This window comes from Idiotropiscis lumnitzeri, chromosome 5 (assembly GCF_059441095.1).
Source record: "Idiotropiscis lumnitzeri isolate Australia: NSW breed Sydney's pygmy pipehorse chromosome 5, RoL_Ilum_1.0, whole genome shotgun sequence".
Taxonomy (NCBI): domain Eukaryota; kingdom Metazoa; phylum Chordata; class Actinopteri; order Syngnathiformes; family Syngnathidae; genus Idiotropiscis; species Idiotropiscis lumnitzeri.
Genome location: NC_142395.1, coordinates 9,286,321 through 9,300,100, shown reverse-complemented (window position 1 = coordinate 9,300,100; position 13,780 = coordinate 9,286,321). Strand labels below are relative to the sequence as shown.

Here is a 13,780-nt window from a genome sequence, read left to right as displayed (position 1 = left end):
GAGGGGGAGAGAGAGAGAGAGGGAGAGAGAGAGAGAATATCAAGGCCAATATTTGGCATTTTGACAATTATCGGCATTGGCCTTTTCTTAACTTTCAAGGCTGATAAATTAAAAGCCGATTGATTTTGGCTTGCTGCAGCATACCTCTCTCTCTCTCTGCTGTGTTTATGGCCCCGCCCACAGCACCATCTGATTGCTTCCTTGTGCAGTGGGTAGCAGCCAATCAGCAGTAAGCTGCCTGTTTGCTTTTTCACTTCAAGTTGCATGCACTACGGGAGAGGTCCCGCGAGCAGAGGGTGTATTGGAGTGTTGAACAATATGCATATGTATCCTTCTGTAGGCTTCTATCCGACCATACCCCCAAAAAATATCTTTATAAGGAAGAAAGTTAACACACAATCACACTAACTAGCACGCACATGCACTTGAACACCCTTCTGTATATAGCACTATGGTCTGTAAGTTAATGTAAAAAATAAATAAATAAATAAATAAATAAATCGCAACTGAAACACTAAACTCTTTAGATCGAAACCACAGGCTCTAATTTCGTGCAGAGGCCCAAGATGGAAGCTGAGGTAACCAGAATCAGATTGCTCAACTAGAGATTAGTGAGATAAACCCATTTGAAGGGCTAATTAAGACTTGATGAGATTGGGAAGTCACTTCTGTGGTCGGCAATTACATCTGAGCAGGACTTAAGGTAATGTAATGAGAGAAAATGCTGCACTCAAATCAAAGATAGCGTGCATCACCTGCCCCCACCCCCTCAAAAAGAACACACACACACAAACAAAAAAAACTACGGAACAATCTAGTTGACGCCTTGACTTTCAAGAGAACATCTAATGAAACTTTAGAATCTTTCATTATTCCCTTGAACAGTGACTAACAAAGTCAGCTTTGTGCTGTACATGCTGAGTTCTATTTAACAATAGTCTGACTGTGTCTTTTCAGAACAGATATACATACAGGACATCCCAAGAAGAACAGGATATGCAAAGTCAGGAAAGTACATAATTTTAATATTCACATTTAGTTTTTCCCTATTGAAGGATCAAGCAACTCAATGTATTTGCACAGATTAGACCAGTGTGTGGAAGTAATGAAGACCGTGCGCATGTGGCACAAGTATTGAATAATCACTTACCACGTTACCACAAGCACCTGGAAATCTAAAAATGACCCTGTATACATTTTTGCCTCTTTGACTAATAAATACAAACGGAGTGAAGAACTCACCTGTGGATAAGGAAACATTCCGAGGGCCAGCTGTATGAAGAACAGAAAATGGAAGGGAATATTTCTCAGTATTTTTGAGAAAAAAAAAAAAAAAAGATTAAAAAAAAGGTTTGTCATAGAGCCTAAGTGACATTTTGTAAATGAATGTGGCCAGCCTCTCACTCATGATGTATGTATAGATGGATAAATGAATATGCCCTTAAAGTGAGGATGTCTGTTTTTTGTAGGGAGGGGTTAGTGAAAGCTGTCTTGACATTTGCCAAGTCACTTGTTCAATGGGGGTTTTATTGATGATGGTGAAGCTCAATCTAAATTGATTGGGAGTGCAAGTCATTTCATTTAGATCAAGGTATAGCCAAGATGAATTAAATGAAAGGGGAAAGGTAAAATGGGACTAAATAATCACGGAGTTCATCGTCAATAATTTCGAGCTCGTCTTTATTGTTACATGTTTTATTTTATTAAACATTATTGATACACAAAGCTGAGGCAGAAGTGCAAATAATTTATTCTAGAGTGGCCAGAAACAGATTGAGAATCAATAGCCTGAGTGGGCAGACAAGTGACAAGAGTGGGATAGTGAAATTTAAATTATATTTCAAAACACATTGTAAATCAGGCACTTTTGCAAGACCCTTGGGAGCAATGAACACTGCTTCACTGCATCATCAACAGCTCTAACTAGATTCAACTCACACATGAACATGCACACGCAGATTCAGACAGACACTTACAAATCTCATAAACTCAGACAATTTATTATCATACCTCCATGAAAGAGATTCCAACACTCCAGACATCTGCATGGATACCATACTGTTCTCCTGATATCCGTTCTGGCTGTGTAAAAACAATATGCAAAAAAAACAAAACAGTCTTTCATGGACATGGTTATAAGCGTGACGTTAGAGAAAAGGCATGATAGTTAAAGTTAACTTACCGCCATGTATGCATTTGTTCCCACATATGTTTTGGCAATTGAATTCACCAACTGTAAATATTGAGAGTGATAATGAATGAATATAATGATTCCCCGAACGGCTGATATCATTTTAGAACACGGACTATAGTATATCATCTTGGAACACTAAAAGAAATTTGAGTGTCAACAGTTTTGCATCTATATCAAGAGGTAAACAGATATTCAGAATCAGAATGCCCTTTATTGTCATTGTACTCAGTGTACAACGAGATTGGAGAGCTCCCCTCTCCAGTGCAATATAACGAATAATTTAATCAAGTATATCAATTTAATTAATTAAAGATTAAGGTTTGGTGTTCAGAAAATGTCCCAAATGCTTCGATTACAAACACACATATGGCAACATTCTCTAAAGGCACACAGACATACAAACTGAGAAAAAAAAAAAACACACTGACAAACATGCACGCAATGGCGACAAGGGTATTGTCTGTCGCCCACGCTTTTCTCCACCTCTTTTGAATGCATATCAATGAGGCTTCGCAGTTGTGAATGTGGTCATAATTATAACGAGATTTTTGAAGGGTGTAGAACAATGCGATGGGGGTGGAGATGTGAATGTACGAGATAGACCCTTGGGAAAACAGTGGGTGTAAAGTGAATGCAGTGATTGACAGCTTGACCACAGGCACAAAGGACCGCACATAGTCGAAAAGTAACTTTTCCCTCGCTGCAAACCACCAAGCTCACGACCATTCAACAAACAAATGAGTGTACCTGAGTGCTGACACCAAAGTCGCATAGCTTGACTTGTCCTCGGGTGTTCACCAGCATATTGGAGGGCTTGACATCTGCAGAGACAAACTGCGTGATACAACTGCAACATCAGCAATCTGACGCTGATCTTTATCAACTCGGCTCCTTTTAGCAGCACAAAGACCGAACCCAAGTTTACGCACCTCTGTGAAGTATCTTTAAACTCCACAGGTATGTTAGGCCTTTCACAACCTGCCCAAACAAAAAAAATATATTCATAGTTTGTCATTCAACTGATCTCAAATAATACAACAACAAAGTGATAGTGAATACAACGAAATGATTGCGTGCACAGACTCATAATTGCAATTGTCTTGATCTGAACCCTCAACTGATGAGAGGACCTCAACAACAGTGGTTGTGGTTCAAGACAAAGTGGCATAAAAATAAAGTTTCCATTTGTGTGTAAACCTGACGATTACCATTCTTTCATTAGTCAAACTTTTGGCTCTGTAAACCTCGAATTAGTCACTAAGTGCAGACACTGAGAGTTAATTGAGCTGAAGAGAGTCTCTCCTGAATGGCATTAAAAAGTGCAGTTAGCACGACATTTCAACAGCACAAAATGGAAAAAGTACAAAAGTACAACACTTGTAAAAAGTAATACAACAACCAGCTTTTTCCGAAGCCTTTTGACCACCCGAAAAGCAAAAGCAATTGTCTGAGGTCAAGCAGCTTAAAAAAGTGGTGCAAATGATGTGTGGATCTTTAATCAGATCCTCTTGGGTGCATCCCACGTGATAATTAAAAGTTGTGATGGTGAAAAGATGGCAAAGTTGTAAATTACTGAATTAACACCAAAATAACAGCTGTCATTGATTACAGACAAACTTTGAAAGGGGAGATACAACAGAGGAACAGAATAGGAGAATGGTAATGGTTGTTCAAAGGGGACATTCACATAACATCAAGGCCATTACTAGAAAAGGCGAGGTACTGTATAACGGAGGATTAAAAAAAAATGGAGGGTGTCAATCAAATAGTTGTTGTCAGGACTGTTCTAAATCGAGGCTAATTAATCTTTTGACACTTGTGTTTCCTTTCTTCTACATTAATCAGAAAATACAGCTTTTGTTAAACCCATCTTATATATTAAATAATTTATCTTGTGGGGTCGGTTAAAAATTGTGATTCATTCACCGCTTTCTCTTCGATAACTCTTAATATCAATGAATTATATACCGGCTATACTGGTCAAACGCTAAACATTCGACTGACATGTGTCCCGGAAAAAGCTTTCACTACAGCCAATATAAATCAAGTTGGGTTGAGTCATCAAAACATATTTATTTATTGTTACTTTTGTAAATAAAATAAAATACAAATTTGGGGAACATGAACACAGTGGATTTTTCTTTCATGAACAGAGTGGTCCCAACAAGTTTGTCCACATGTGTATTGTGATTGAGGAGTCTCTGCTGAGATGAAGCGGACCGTTTATAAGACAGCGGGTGAGGCCGGCCAGAGACGGACGGAGGTGGCAGACTTGAAGATACAGAAGTTTTCTTTCGCAAGTTGGATAGGATAAGGAATGGGCTCATTGGGGGGCCAGGCGAGCTTAGATGTTTTGGGGACAAAATTTAAGAGAGCAGAACTGGATGGTTTGAACACTTACAGAGAGTACACTGGCAGAAGAATGAGAAGGATGAGGGTGACAGGCAATCAATATTGAGTAAGAGAATGTTGAGAGACGTACTGAGGAAAGATATGAGGGCAGTTAGTGTTAAAAAAGAGAGCACAGAATATAGGTTTAGTTAGAAAAGTATGACTATTGACAAGAAAAGCTGAAAGGAAAAGATTATACACGGTGCACTGCACGCTGACTACTTTACATTGGAGCAGAATGTCATTTGAGGTCACTTGACAAACATTTAATAAATCAGAAACACTCCAGACAAAAACTGCTCTTCTCTCAAAAAGAGCATTTCTAAGTGACCACTCCAATTTTTTTTAACAGTAATATACTACTTTGATGGAAAAGATTAAATTGAGTGTTCACAAGCATTTTCTTCTAAATTGTTGCATGATCCTTCCACAACAGAAAAGGAATGGTTCAAACTGATGATTAAAGAATAAAATTTCATTCAAGCCTACGCTGAGTGTATGGAAACTTCCGACTACATGTAGCGTACATTTGATATTGGGTTCTAAACATTCTAACTTACTGCCACGGCAATTCTTCCTAGCACATGCTCTGGAATCCTTTTATACACGTCAAGTGAACCACCTGTAACGGAAAAAGAGTTTTTTCATTTATCCAAAAACAACCACTTCATAATGTCTAACTGATATCATAAAGTGACATATTATGGAAAAATTACTTTTAAATGTTGGTATACAAATTGTCGGGTCTCAATGGCTGGTTGCCAGGCATTACATGTGAAATTAAATAACCAAGGACATGTTCTGTTATCTGTTTACCACAATTGTGTCTGTGCGGGAGCCCCTTTGCACTTCACTCACATGCAGCAGTGGGGCTAATTACCATAATATCCACCACCACACTAAGTACTGTATTACCGTCAAGGACTTGGCAGAGAACCAGTCTGATGTGGTGGTCGAGTTCCGATTGTGTTAACAGTGTTACCAGCATGAGCTTCTGAGAATGTTTTATAATTATGTTCGGCTACATTTTGGATGTAGGCGTGGCACGTATTTGTGTTTGACAACCACATTAATTGACAAGTGTGTTTCAGTGTCTTGGTGATCACAAGGTGCCTTCACAAGTGACATCGCTATAGTGGGTGAAAACACCCGTGAGTTCAAGGTTACTGGTTGTCCTCACGAATGCCGTGTTCGCCACTGGCATTGGCAGCTGACGCGCAAGGTAGAGGCTGAAGCCAGATGATTTCATAGTGGAAAAAATATGCCTTAAAAAAAAATCTATAAATCTTTTATCCTTGCCATATTGTGACAAAAGCATGTCGCAGACATTATATTCAGAGAATATATTACATTTATAATTAAAAAAAGGACAGTATGTCTCCTTTAAGACTCAAGCTTTTTACGACGATGACAAATGACAAATGTAAGATGCCCTTTGAACAGAATCATATGCACACTCGCTTAACTAATGTGGCATGATCTACAATGCAAGAAAAGGTCTTTTACTGCTTATTAAAAAACAAAAACAAAACTGTAAACAGTTTATTAAGTGTCTGAATGGGGCACAAATAAAAAACAAATATGCACTTATAATTTTGTAATCTGTATACAAAAATATATTTGTTAAATTCATAATTTTCTATTCTAAAAAAAAAAAAAAAAAAAAAAAAAAATCAAGAATGTATTCTTAAAACCATCCATTATCCGATCCACTAAGAAACCAAAAACTTACAGAATTAGAAAAGGTCTGCTTTTTGAAAAGCAAAAAAAAAATATAGACTGCCAAGGTTTAAAACAAGTGCTAAGCTGTTAGACATACTTTGTTGACAGTTTGGCAAAAGTGTGAAACAGGGGATTCAATGCATTAACACAGTTAACACACACAGACACACAACTACTAACACAGACATCTCACACTGATTGACACGCGCGCACACACACACGCGAACATACACAGGTTGCTTGAATTCCACTCAAGTCTAGATTTATTACACCCTTGTAGCTTTTAGCACACTGGCATGCTAAGCAGCTCACAACACCGTGACATTCTTTTGATCAGCAGATGTGTAAATGGATACATGGGAGAGACACGGAGGACAGGTGAGAGGACCACAAGCCGCTGATGCCACAGGAAAAACTCACCATCCATGAATTCTGTACATATGGAAATCCTGTTCTCCACAAAAAAAGCACTGAAGAAAGTGATGATGTAGGGTGAGTCACACTGCAATAAGGATAAAAGAATTGATAATCGCAGAATAAAAAAAAATGTACTTCAATTATTTATTTACTAATATAAGATATTAAATGATAACTTGGTTTTCAGTTTTTGTAGGTAAGATTTTTTTGGGCAGAAAACAAGATGGATACACCATTAATCTGGCTTTGCCATTAGATTGTTCAAATAAACGAATTACACAGAAACTGACCTTGTAGAGAATTTCTAACTCTGACATTATCTGTTTCTGGAGCTCCACTGTGATGTCAAGAGGAATTACCTGTTAGAACATTACAAAAATCAAAGATACTGAAATTGCAGAACACAAATTATGCTTTAGGTTTGTTTTCAAACTCAAGTCAGATGTTCTGAATAGTGATTCCACCGACATTCATGATTTCTTTGGTTGCATATGGGTGACAATATTAGTGCGGTCAAAATCACAGATAAATATGAGATAAATATTTTTTTGTTGACCTTTTCTCATCCCGCAGTCATCTTTGAAATGAACATAAACTGAAAGGTTCATTTAGCATTTTCATTTACAAAGTGAACTCTCTCAATTTTGGGCCATAAAGTAAATAGTTTCAGTCACAAACTGAAAAAAAAAAGGATATGCCTTTGGTTGTTGGATGATATCCAGACTCACCTTGACAGCTAAGACACGCTTGCCGAGAAGATGATACGCTCTAGAAGGACAAAAAAATAAAAAAATAAATACCACATAAAAACGGCAAGCCACATTATGCTTTGTGCTCTTCTTTTAAAGGACCCTCACAATGAGAAAGAAGAAAGTCAACAGTGACGGTATGAAGCAGCGAAACATAAGAAAAAGACATGTTATGAGGCTGGTCAAGTTGGCCACACTGCAGCAATTGCAGACAGTGGCAAGAGAGGAAAAGAAGCATAGCCCTTTTATGTTTTCATGATTCAAGCTAGACTACCAATGTAAAAACATTCACATAATTGCTCAATTTGATTGTGTATGTTTGAATTTAAAATATTGCTTCAATGTCCTTTCACCCATTGAGTTGCCTTGTGCATGAAATGTGCTATGTAAATACATCTACCTTACCTCGGCTTTATTTTGACTCATATACACATAAAGCAAAGTGGAATAGCCAAATATATGGACCCAAAACTTACTTCATGAATACACAGTGTTATTTATATTCGCCCCAAGAGTGTTTTTGACCTATTGTGTCATGTTCTCCATGAAAGAGCAATTTTCACAAAAGGCTGATGTCCTTGTTTTCCTGTTGATGTCTCAGTGTTGTTCTAAACAACAATCAATATCAGCTAAGCATGACTGCTGCCTCGTAATTAAAACGAGGATGTTAATTGAGGCTACATCGCAGGGGTAGAAAAGTTAATGCTGAATGAGCAGGTTGCGGAAGCCTAAAAAGCTATCAAACAAACTACCTGGAGCCCTCCCATTATTCTAGCATGAGTTACCAGGCATGTGGCTGAGCCTCTGCGTTTTTTTTTGTTGGTTTTGTTTGACTGTTTTTCTTCGGACTGTCCATTGGTCTCTGAACAGACCAAACGCATTATGACCACTTGCATGATATACTGCAATGATTTAATTACAAGAGCTGTGTGAAATATTCAGCATTTCCAACAATAATGTTAACTTTTGAGTGAGAGTTTACCCCGTCAAAATAGTATATGTTTAACAATGGTTATTTTTGAGGTTGTACTTTGCAGCGGTGTAACACTAACAAAAGTAACTAACTGATGTAAACACAATATTATAACACATTAGCTCTCTTAATAGTCAACAGGAACTTTTAATAAGAGATGGCTTTTATGTGTCCCTAAACATATTTTTAACACTGATTTCAAAAAGGTCTTTACTTTTTTCTTTTCCTTCTTTTTTTTTAAAGTTTGACCTTCTGTGTAAAAGCTTGTGTAATGTGGATTTTACCATGCATTGTAATTTATACCTATGACATTTCGGAAAAAAATCCACCTTTTGCTGAACCTAAACCTTGATTAATAAAAATGACTAAATATATTACCGATACTACAGTACATATTATTATTGTTATAATATTATTATGAAAGGAAGAATAATTAACTTAAAAAAAAGATAAGACTGATCTTTATCAAGTTAACCATACAGACAGAGTATTTGAGACAGCTCATGTATTGGATATCATAATCTATTATTATATATTAATAATGTGTACAACTGGTCATAACATTCACTGCTTAGTGCCATTTTATGAAGTCCAGGTAGATTACAAATCAGAAAATACATTGATGGGACTGTTATACACTATTATAATTTATAAATTGGGAGCACTGTACCCTGGGGCAGGTATTCAGAATGTATTTTAAAATGAATAAATATATTCATTTAACTGTACATTTCAAAGGGTGTGAAAATGAAATGTATCATATCCTGAGCATATATTACTAATATTTTTCCTTTATATTGCTATGAATTAGAGTTGACAGGAAATTCAACACATTTCTTAGTGTGCAACGATACGATAAGTGATACAGTAATAACTGTATATTAAAGACAGAATGGAATGCTAACCTTAAGGATGGTAGAAGAGACATATTGCATTTTGTTATAAGGTGCTGTTATCAAGACAAATATATGGTACAGCTTGGTTAAAGAAGACTGTCCTTGACTACCTCAGGGTTTAACATTCTTGTATGAGTTAAAGTGACAGGCCTGTGACAGTGGGAGAGATGGGGGCAAGGTTACGTAGCAACCCCCCCATCACTTCCCCTTGATCTGACCCCAGTAAATGTGCCTCATTGCGTGGATCTTATTTACACTCTAGATCCTCTGTAATAAAAGCTCCATCATACAGTATTCATAGGCCGTCTCGAAACGTGTCTCAAGTTGAGGCTACATGTTAGAAAGAGTGGCCTTCTGGGTCAGGGCTAATGCAGTTCTTTTACAAAGCCACGTGGTTGACGGGCCACCATTCTTGCTACCTGACAGCTATTAGGGCTTCACTTATGACAAATAGAGGCCAAATCCTAAACACAAACAGGCATGTGAGTATAATATGCATCAAGAGATACTTTAAGTTCCTTTAAAATACTTTGCAAAGAATTGCCCTAACAACAAGTTGGGAAATTTATTGTAGAGCCTTTTGAGATAATAGATTTTTTTATTATTATAGAAAATGTGATCAGGTAACATTTTAGAAGTAGCTTGTCTCTCTGGATTGTGTGCTCATAGGCACAAATACAAGACTTACTTAAAAGTAAGGCCCTTTAAGGTTTGTAACAACTAAAGTATTAAGAAGCAAACCAAATAACTGAGGTACAAGAAATCAGTCCAAAAGGTTGGAGTCCAGACCATAAAATCTAATCAATGTGGTGACAAAACTAAATCAAAGAGAGAAAATGTAGAGGCTAAAAGAAAAGTGTTTAAGTAGATGACACCACTGTCACAGACACGTGACTGTGCTGGTTTTAATTGCACTTCTGTATTCAAGAGTTGAAAAGACAGTCTGTGTGTCCTTGTAATTGTATTTATAAGCCATAGAGTCAGTTCAATTGGGGATGAGATGGACCCCTGAGAGAGTGTGTAATAAAAAATAAAAATACACAGCCAGACAATGATGGATGGCCAGGTCAGGTCGTGTGGCGTTAGAGAGGCTTTCGACAGTTGAGATGTTGGTAACATCCAATTGAGTCTAAATGGCTCTGGGTCATGAATGGGTTCAAAGGTTAAAAGGTGGGAAGCCTTTACACTTGATAAGCACAACAAAAACTGGATATGAGCATTAAGGCTGAAGGGCATAAATAGAGTATAGTGATAGGCTTTTAAAGTCGAGATTTAATCAGAAGTCTAACATACAGTTGTCAAGTTTTTCAATTGAAATATATCCAGACAATATTAAAATCTTTTTAAAAATGACTCTCATTGCATCATTTATCCATTTCCATGTTGAAGTATTTAAATCTTGATTTTGTTTGTATTCTTTTGTGCGAAATGTGCTTTTACAGTACAAAACAAATGCTTTGCTTCTCCTATTAAGTACTTTTTAACAAAACAATACACAACAGCAAAACAAGTTACTGTAGCTATGTATTTTTTTCCCCTCTTCTCCTGCCAACCATAAAATTTTCAGCATCAAATCATATGGATTTTCTGCTGAGCTAAATTGACTGAGAAGTTGTTGGATTTGCAATATTGGCCTTCGCAAGTGTACTGTAACCATTTATACCACTAAACATCAACATTCTGTTTGTTCGACAACTATGAGAGATTGGACTTTAATGAAACAATCTCAAAGTGATAAAAGAGTCAAATTTGTTTGGACTGAGACAAGAGAAAATAAATAGACAGCATTGTGGCCTTGCTGCATTGGAAATTTACTGGGTTTGCTGTGGATGTGAGAGAAGACTTGGCTGAGTCAAGGTTAGTTGAAGCAGTAATCAATACTTCAATTTCAATAAAACAGCTCAATGTAGGTGGATTGATGGAAAGAGGAAACAGGGAAGGAGGGGGTAAGAAGGACAGACGCAACATTCCTGTCATAACTTTAGCTGCTAAAAAAAAAAAAAAATCACAGCCGGTGAGAAAAGAGCAGCTCTACTATATCATGACAGATAATGGTTGGTAAATATGGTCCAATTGAGTTAATTGCTGTCAACCAAAGCCTCAGTCCACTGCACATTTGTTACTCCTATTTGTAACTCCACAACATAATAAATAAATGACAACATAGCCTTGCTCAGAGTCAGCTTCTTCAGAGAGGACACACAAAACAAGACGGGATATGCAAACCACCCCCCGCCAACCCCAATCCTACCAGCTGAGAACATCAGCATGCATCTTTTCAGAGTCTATACCAAAGATTGCGCTTTGACCTTCATATTATCAGCGTCTCAGTGCGTTAGCCAGGAAACACTTACTTGTAGACTGTCCCTCCATTTCCTTGTCCAAGCTGCTCTTGGTATTGGATATCCTGGGCATTAATCTGAAAAGTAACAAGAACAAAACACACCATAATACAGTAGACATTGATATGGAAGGAAAGCAAGAGACAAAAGTCTTTTAACAGAATATATAACTGTGTTTGCTGTTATATTACTGGTAATGAAATGTTTCCGTTGTTACACTTAAAACGTACGATTGTCAACAAAATGGAGACAATGGTCTTTCCAGTTTACTTATAAACGCATTATCATTCTTTCACAGCGAAACCTCGGTTCACAAACATAATCTGTTCCTGGCCCAGGGCCAAGTTATGTTTACCTTGTTTTTATGGGTTTAGCGAAATAAATGAACCCATTATTGAAACTTTGTTTTCTTTGGCGCGTGACCATGTCGTGTCATGTCGAGACGCAGAGCGGGTGTTTGCTGCCGAGCATGAGCGTGTGTGTGTGTGTGTTAAGACACTGGACGATTTCATATATGGACACCCTACAATGTGAACTGTGCCTGCGTTGCATTTTGAGGCTCTCCATACAATATGTTGCTTTGTACCACTTTTTTTCATCCAATAAAGGTGTTTCAGTCAAGTAACACACGAAAAGAGGGCATGGATTATAGTTAAAATCAAAGTAGGGACATGCTGCATTGAAAGCTTAATCCCACTCACTTGAATGGACTGGCAAGGTGCATACCACTCACATATATTTTTACCACAAGCTTCACTAATTTCAGCCACAGGTACATACGACATTTTAAATATGGTTATTTATGGTTGCAAAACACAATATGCAGTTTCCGCCCCGTCATGAATTTACCCAAACCAAATTGCGTAATGGTAATGAAAACCATTTCCATTCCATGTCCATCTTATTCAATTCATTCAACTGTCACATAATTATTAGGTTTTGCAAGAGCATTACAATGTGTATTTTTAAAAAAAAGATACCTAAAATTATATTACTAAGCATTCTGCAAGGATCATGTGACTGTGGCAATATTTGTTTGAAAATTTTATTCAGAAAGCAATTTGTTGGAGTACTGCTTCATTTGTCGATGTTCCACTGTGCAGAATAGGAAGATCATACAGCAACTAATGGGGTCTCTCTGCATGTGACACAAAAAGCGAGGAGAATAAATTCACTTCAATCGAAACACACTTACCTGTCCAGTTGTCAAGATCCTCTTTAGCTCAGCAGATGATTTTTTTAAGCTGAATGACATAAAATACAGTTGTATTAACATAAGGTCTGCATCTTTCAGCTTTACTCCGTCTTTCAGCTGATTTTTTGTTCCCTGAGCTTACCTGTTGTTGGCCATGGGGTCTGTGACACCATGTGTACAGTCATTGGCTGGGTTAGGTCTTGTATTAACCTAACAATTTTCAAAGCAAGAGAAGGAATCGGAATTGGAGCGGCAAGCGTTCAAACATTCAAGGCAAAACTTATTCACAGCCTGGCCAAATTTGGAGTTGAAGTGAATTCATATTTGAGAATAGGTATATTTTAGCTGGAAATGATAGAATTAAGTGGCAAAAGAGAGTTAACAGGAGTGCTATTATATTTAAACATTGCATTTGTAATTTTTGGCATTTTGACAAAAAGGTCGTCATCATCATCATCAACACAGCTTATCCAGTACAGGGTCATTGTGGGGGGGGTGCTGTAGCCTATCCCAGATGACTTTGGACAAAAGGCGGACTACACCCTGAACTGGTTGCCAGCTATAGATAATTTAGGGATGGATCTCTAACTCAAATTGTTACAGTCTTTGGTTACTGTTTACATTATTTTTAGCTCAGATACAATTTCAAGAGGTAGAGAGGAGAAGCGGTTCAGATAATTGATGGATGGAAAATTTACTTCCACCCAAAGATCAGTTAACATTTGAATAATTGTGTATTCTAGTACATACAGTAAAAATCTAAAAATTAAACAGTAAAATTTTGTAGATCTCTGAGGGCGGCTATTTGCTGTCGACAGAATATTACATCACAGTTGAAAACATCTGAGCCTTGACTGCTCATTACAATGTCCTGAGCAACTGCAATGTAATTTTAAGTTGA

At 37.3% G+C, this 13,780-nt stretch overlaps 1 protein-coding gene across 1 annotated transcript in view; it reads right to left on the bottom strand.

The window, feature by feature from the left end:
• Positions 1-13,780, bottom strand: part of map2k5 (mitogen-activated protein kinase kinase 5) — a 41,148-nt gene that overhangs the window by 20,385 nt on the left and 6,983 nt on the right. Inside the window, exons 6-17 of the mRNA XM_088296873.1 lie at positions 13,022-13,089; positions 12,880-12,928; positions 11,697-11,761; positions 7,453-7,492; positions 7,015-7,083; positions 6,728-6,809; positions 5,146-5,207; positions 3,124-3,172; positions 2,942-3,015; positions 2,183-2,233; positions 2,011-2,082; positions 1,243-1,272 (exon numbers count right to left, since the gene is read on the bottom strand). Coding sequence (XP_088152999.1) covers positions 1,243-1,272; positions 2,011-2,082; positions 2,183-2,233; positions 2,942-3,015; positions 3,124-3,172; positions 5,146-5,207; positions 6,728-6,809; positions 7,015-7,083; positions 7,453-7,492; positions 11,697-11,761; positions 12,880-12,928; positions 13,022-13,089 — 711 coding nt within the window. The remainder of the gene's footprint in view (positions 1-1,242; positions 1,273-2,010; positions 2,083-2,182; positions 2,234-2,941; positions 3,016-3,123; positions 3,173-5,145; positions 5,208-6,727; positions 6,810-7,014; positions 7,084-7,452; positions 7,493-11,696; positions 11,762-12,879; positions 12,929-13,021; positions 13,090-13,780) is intronic.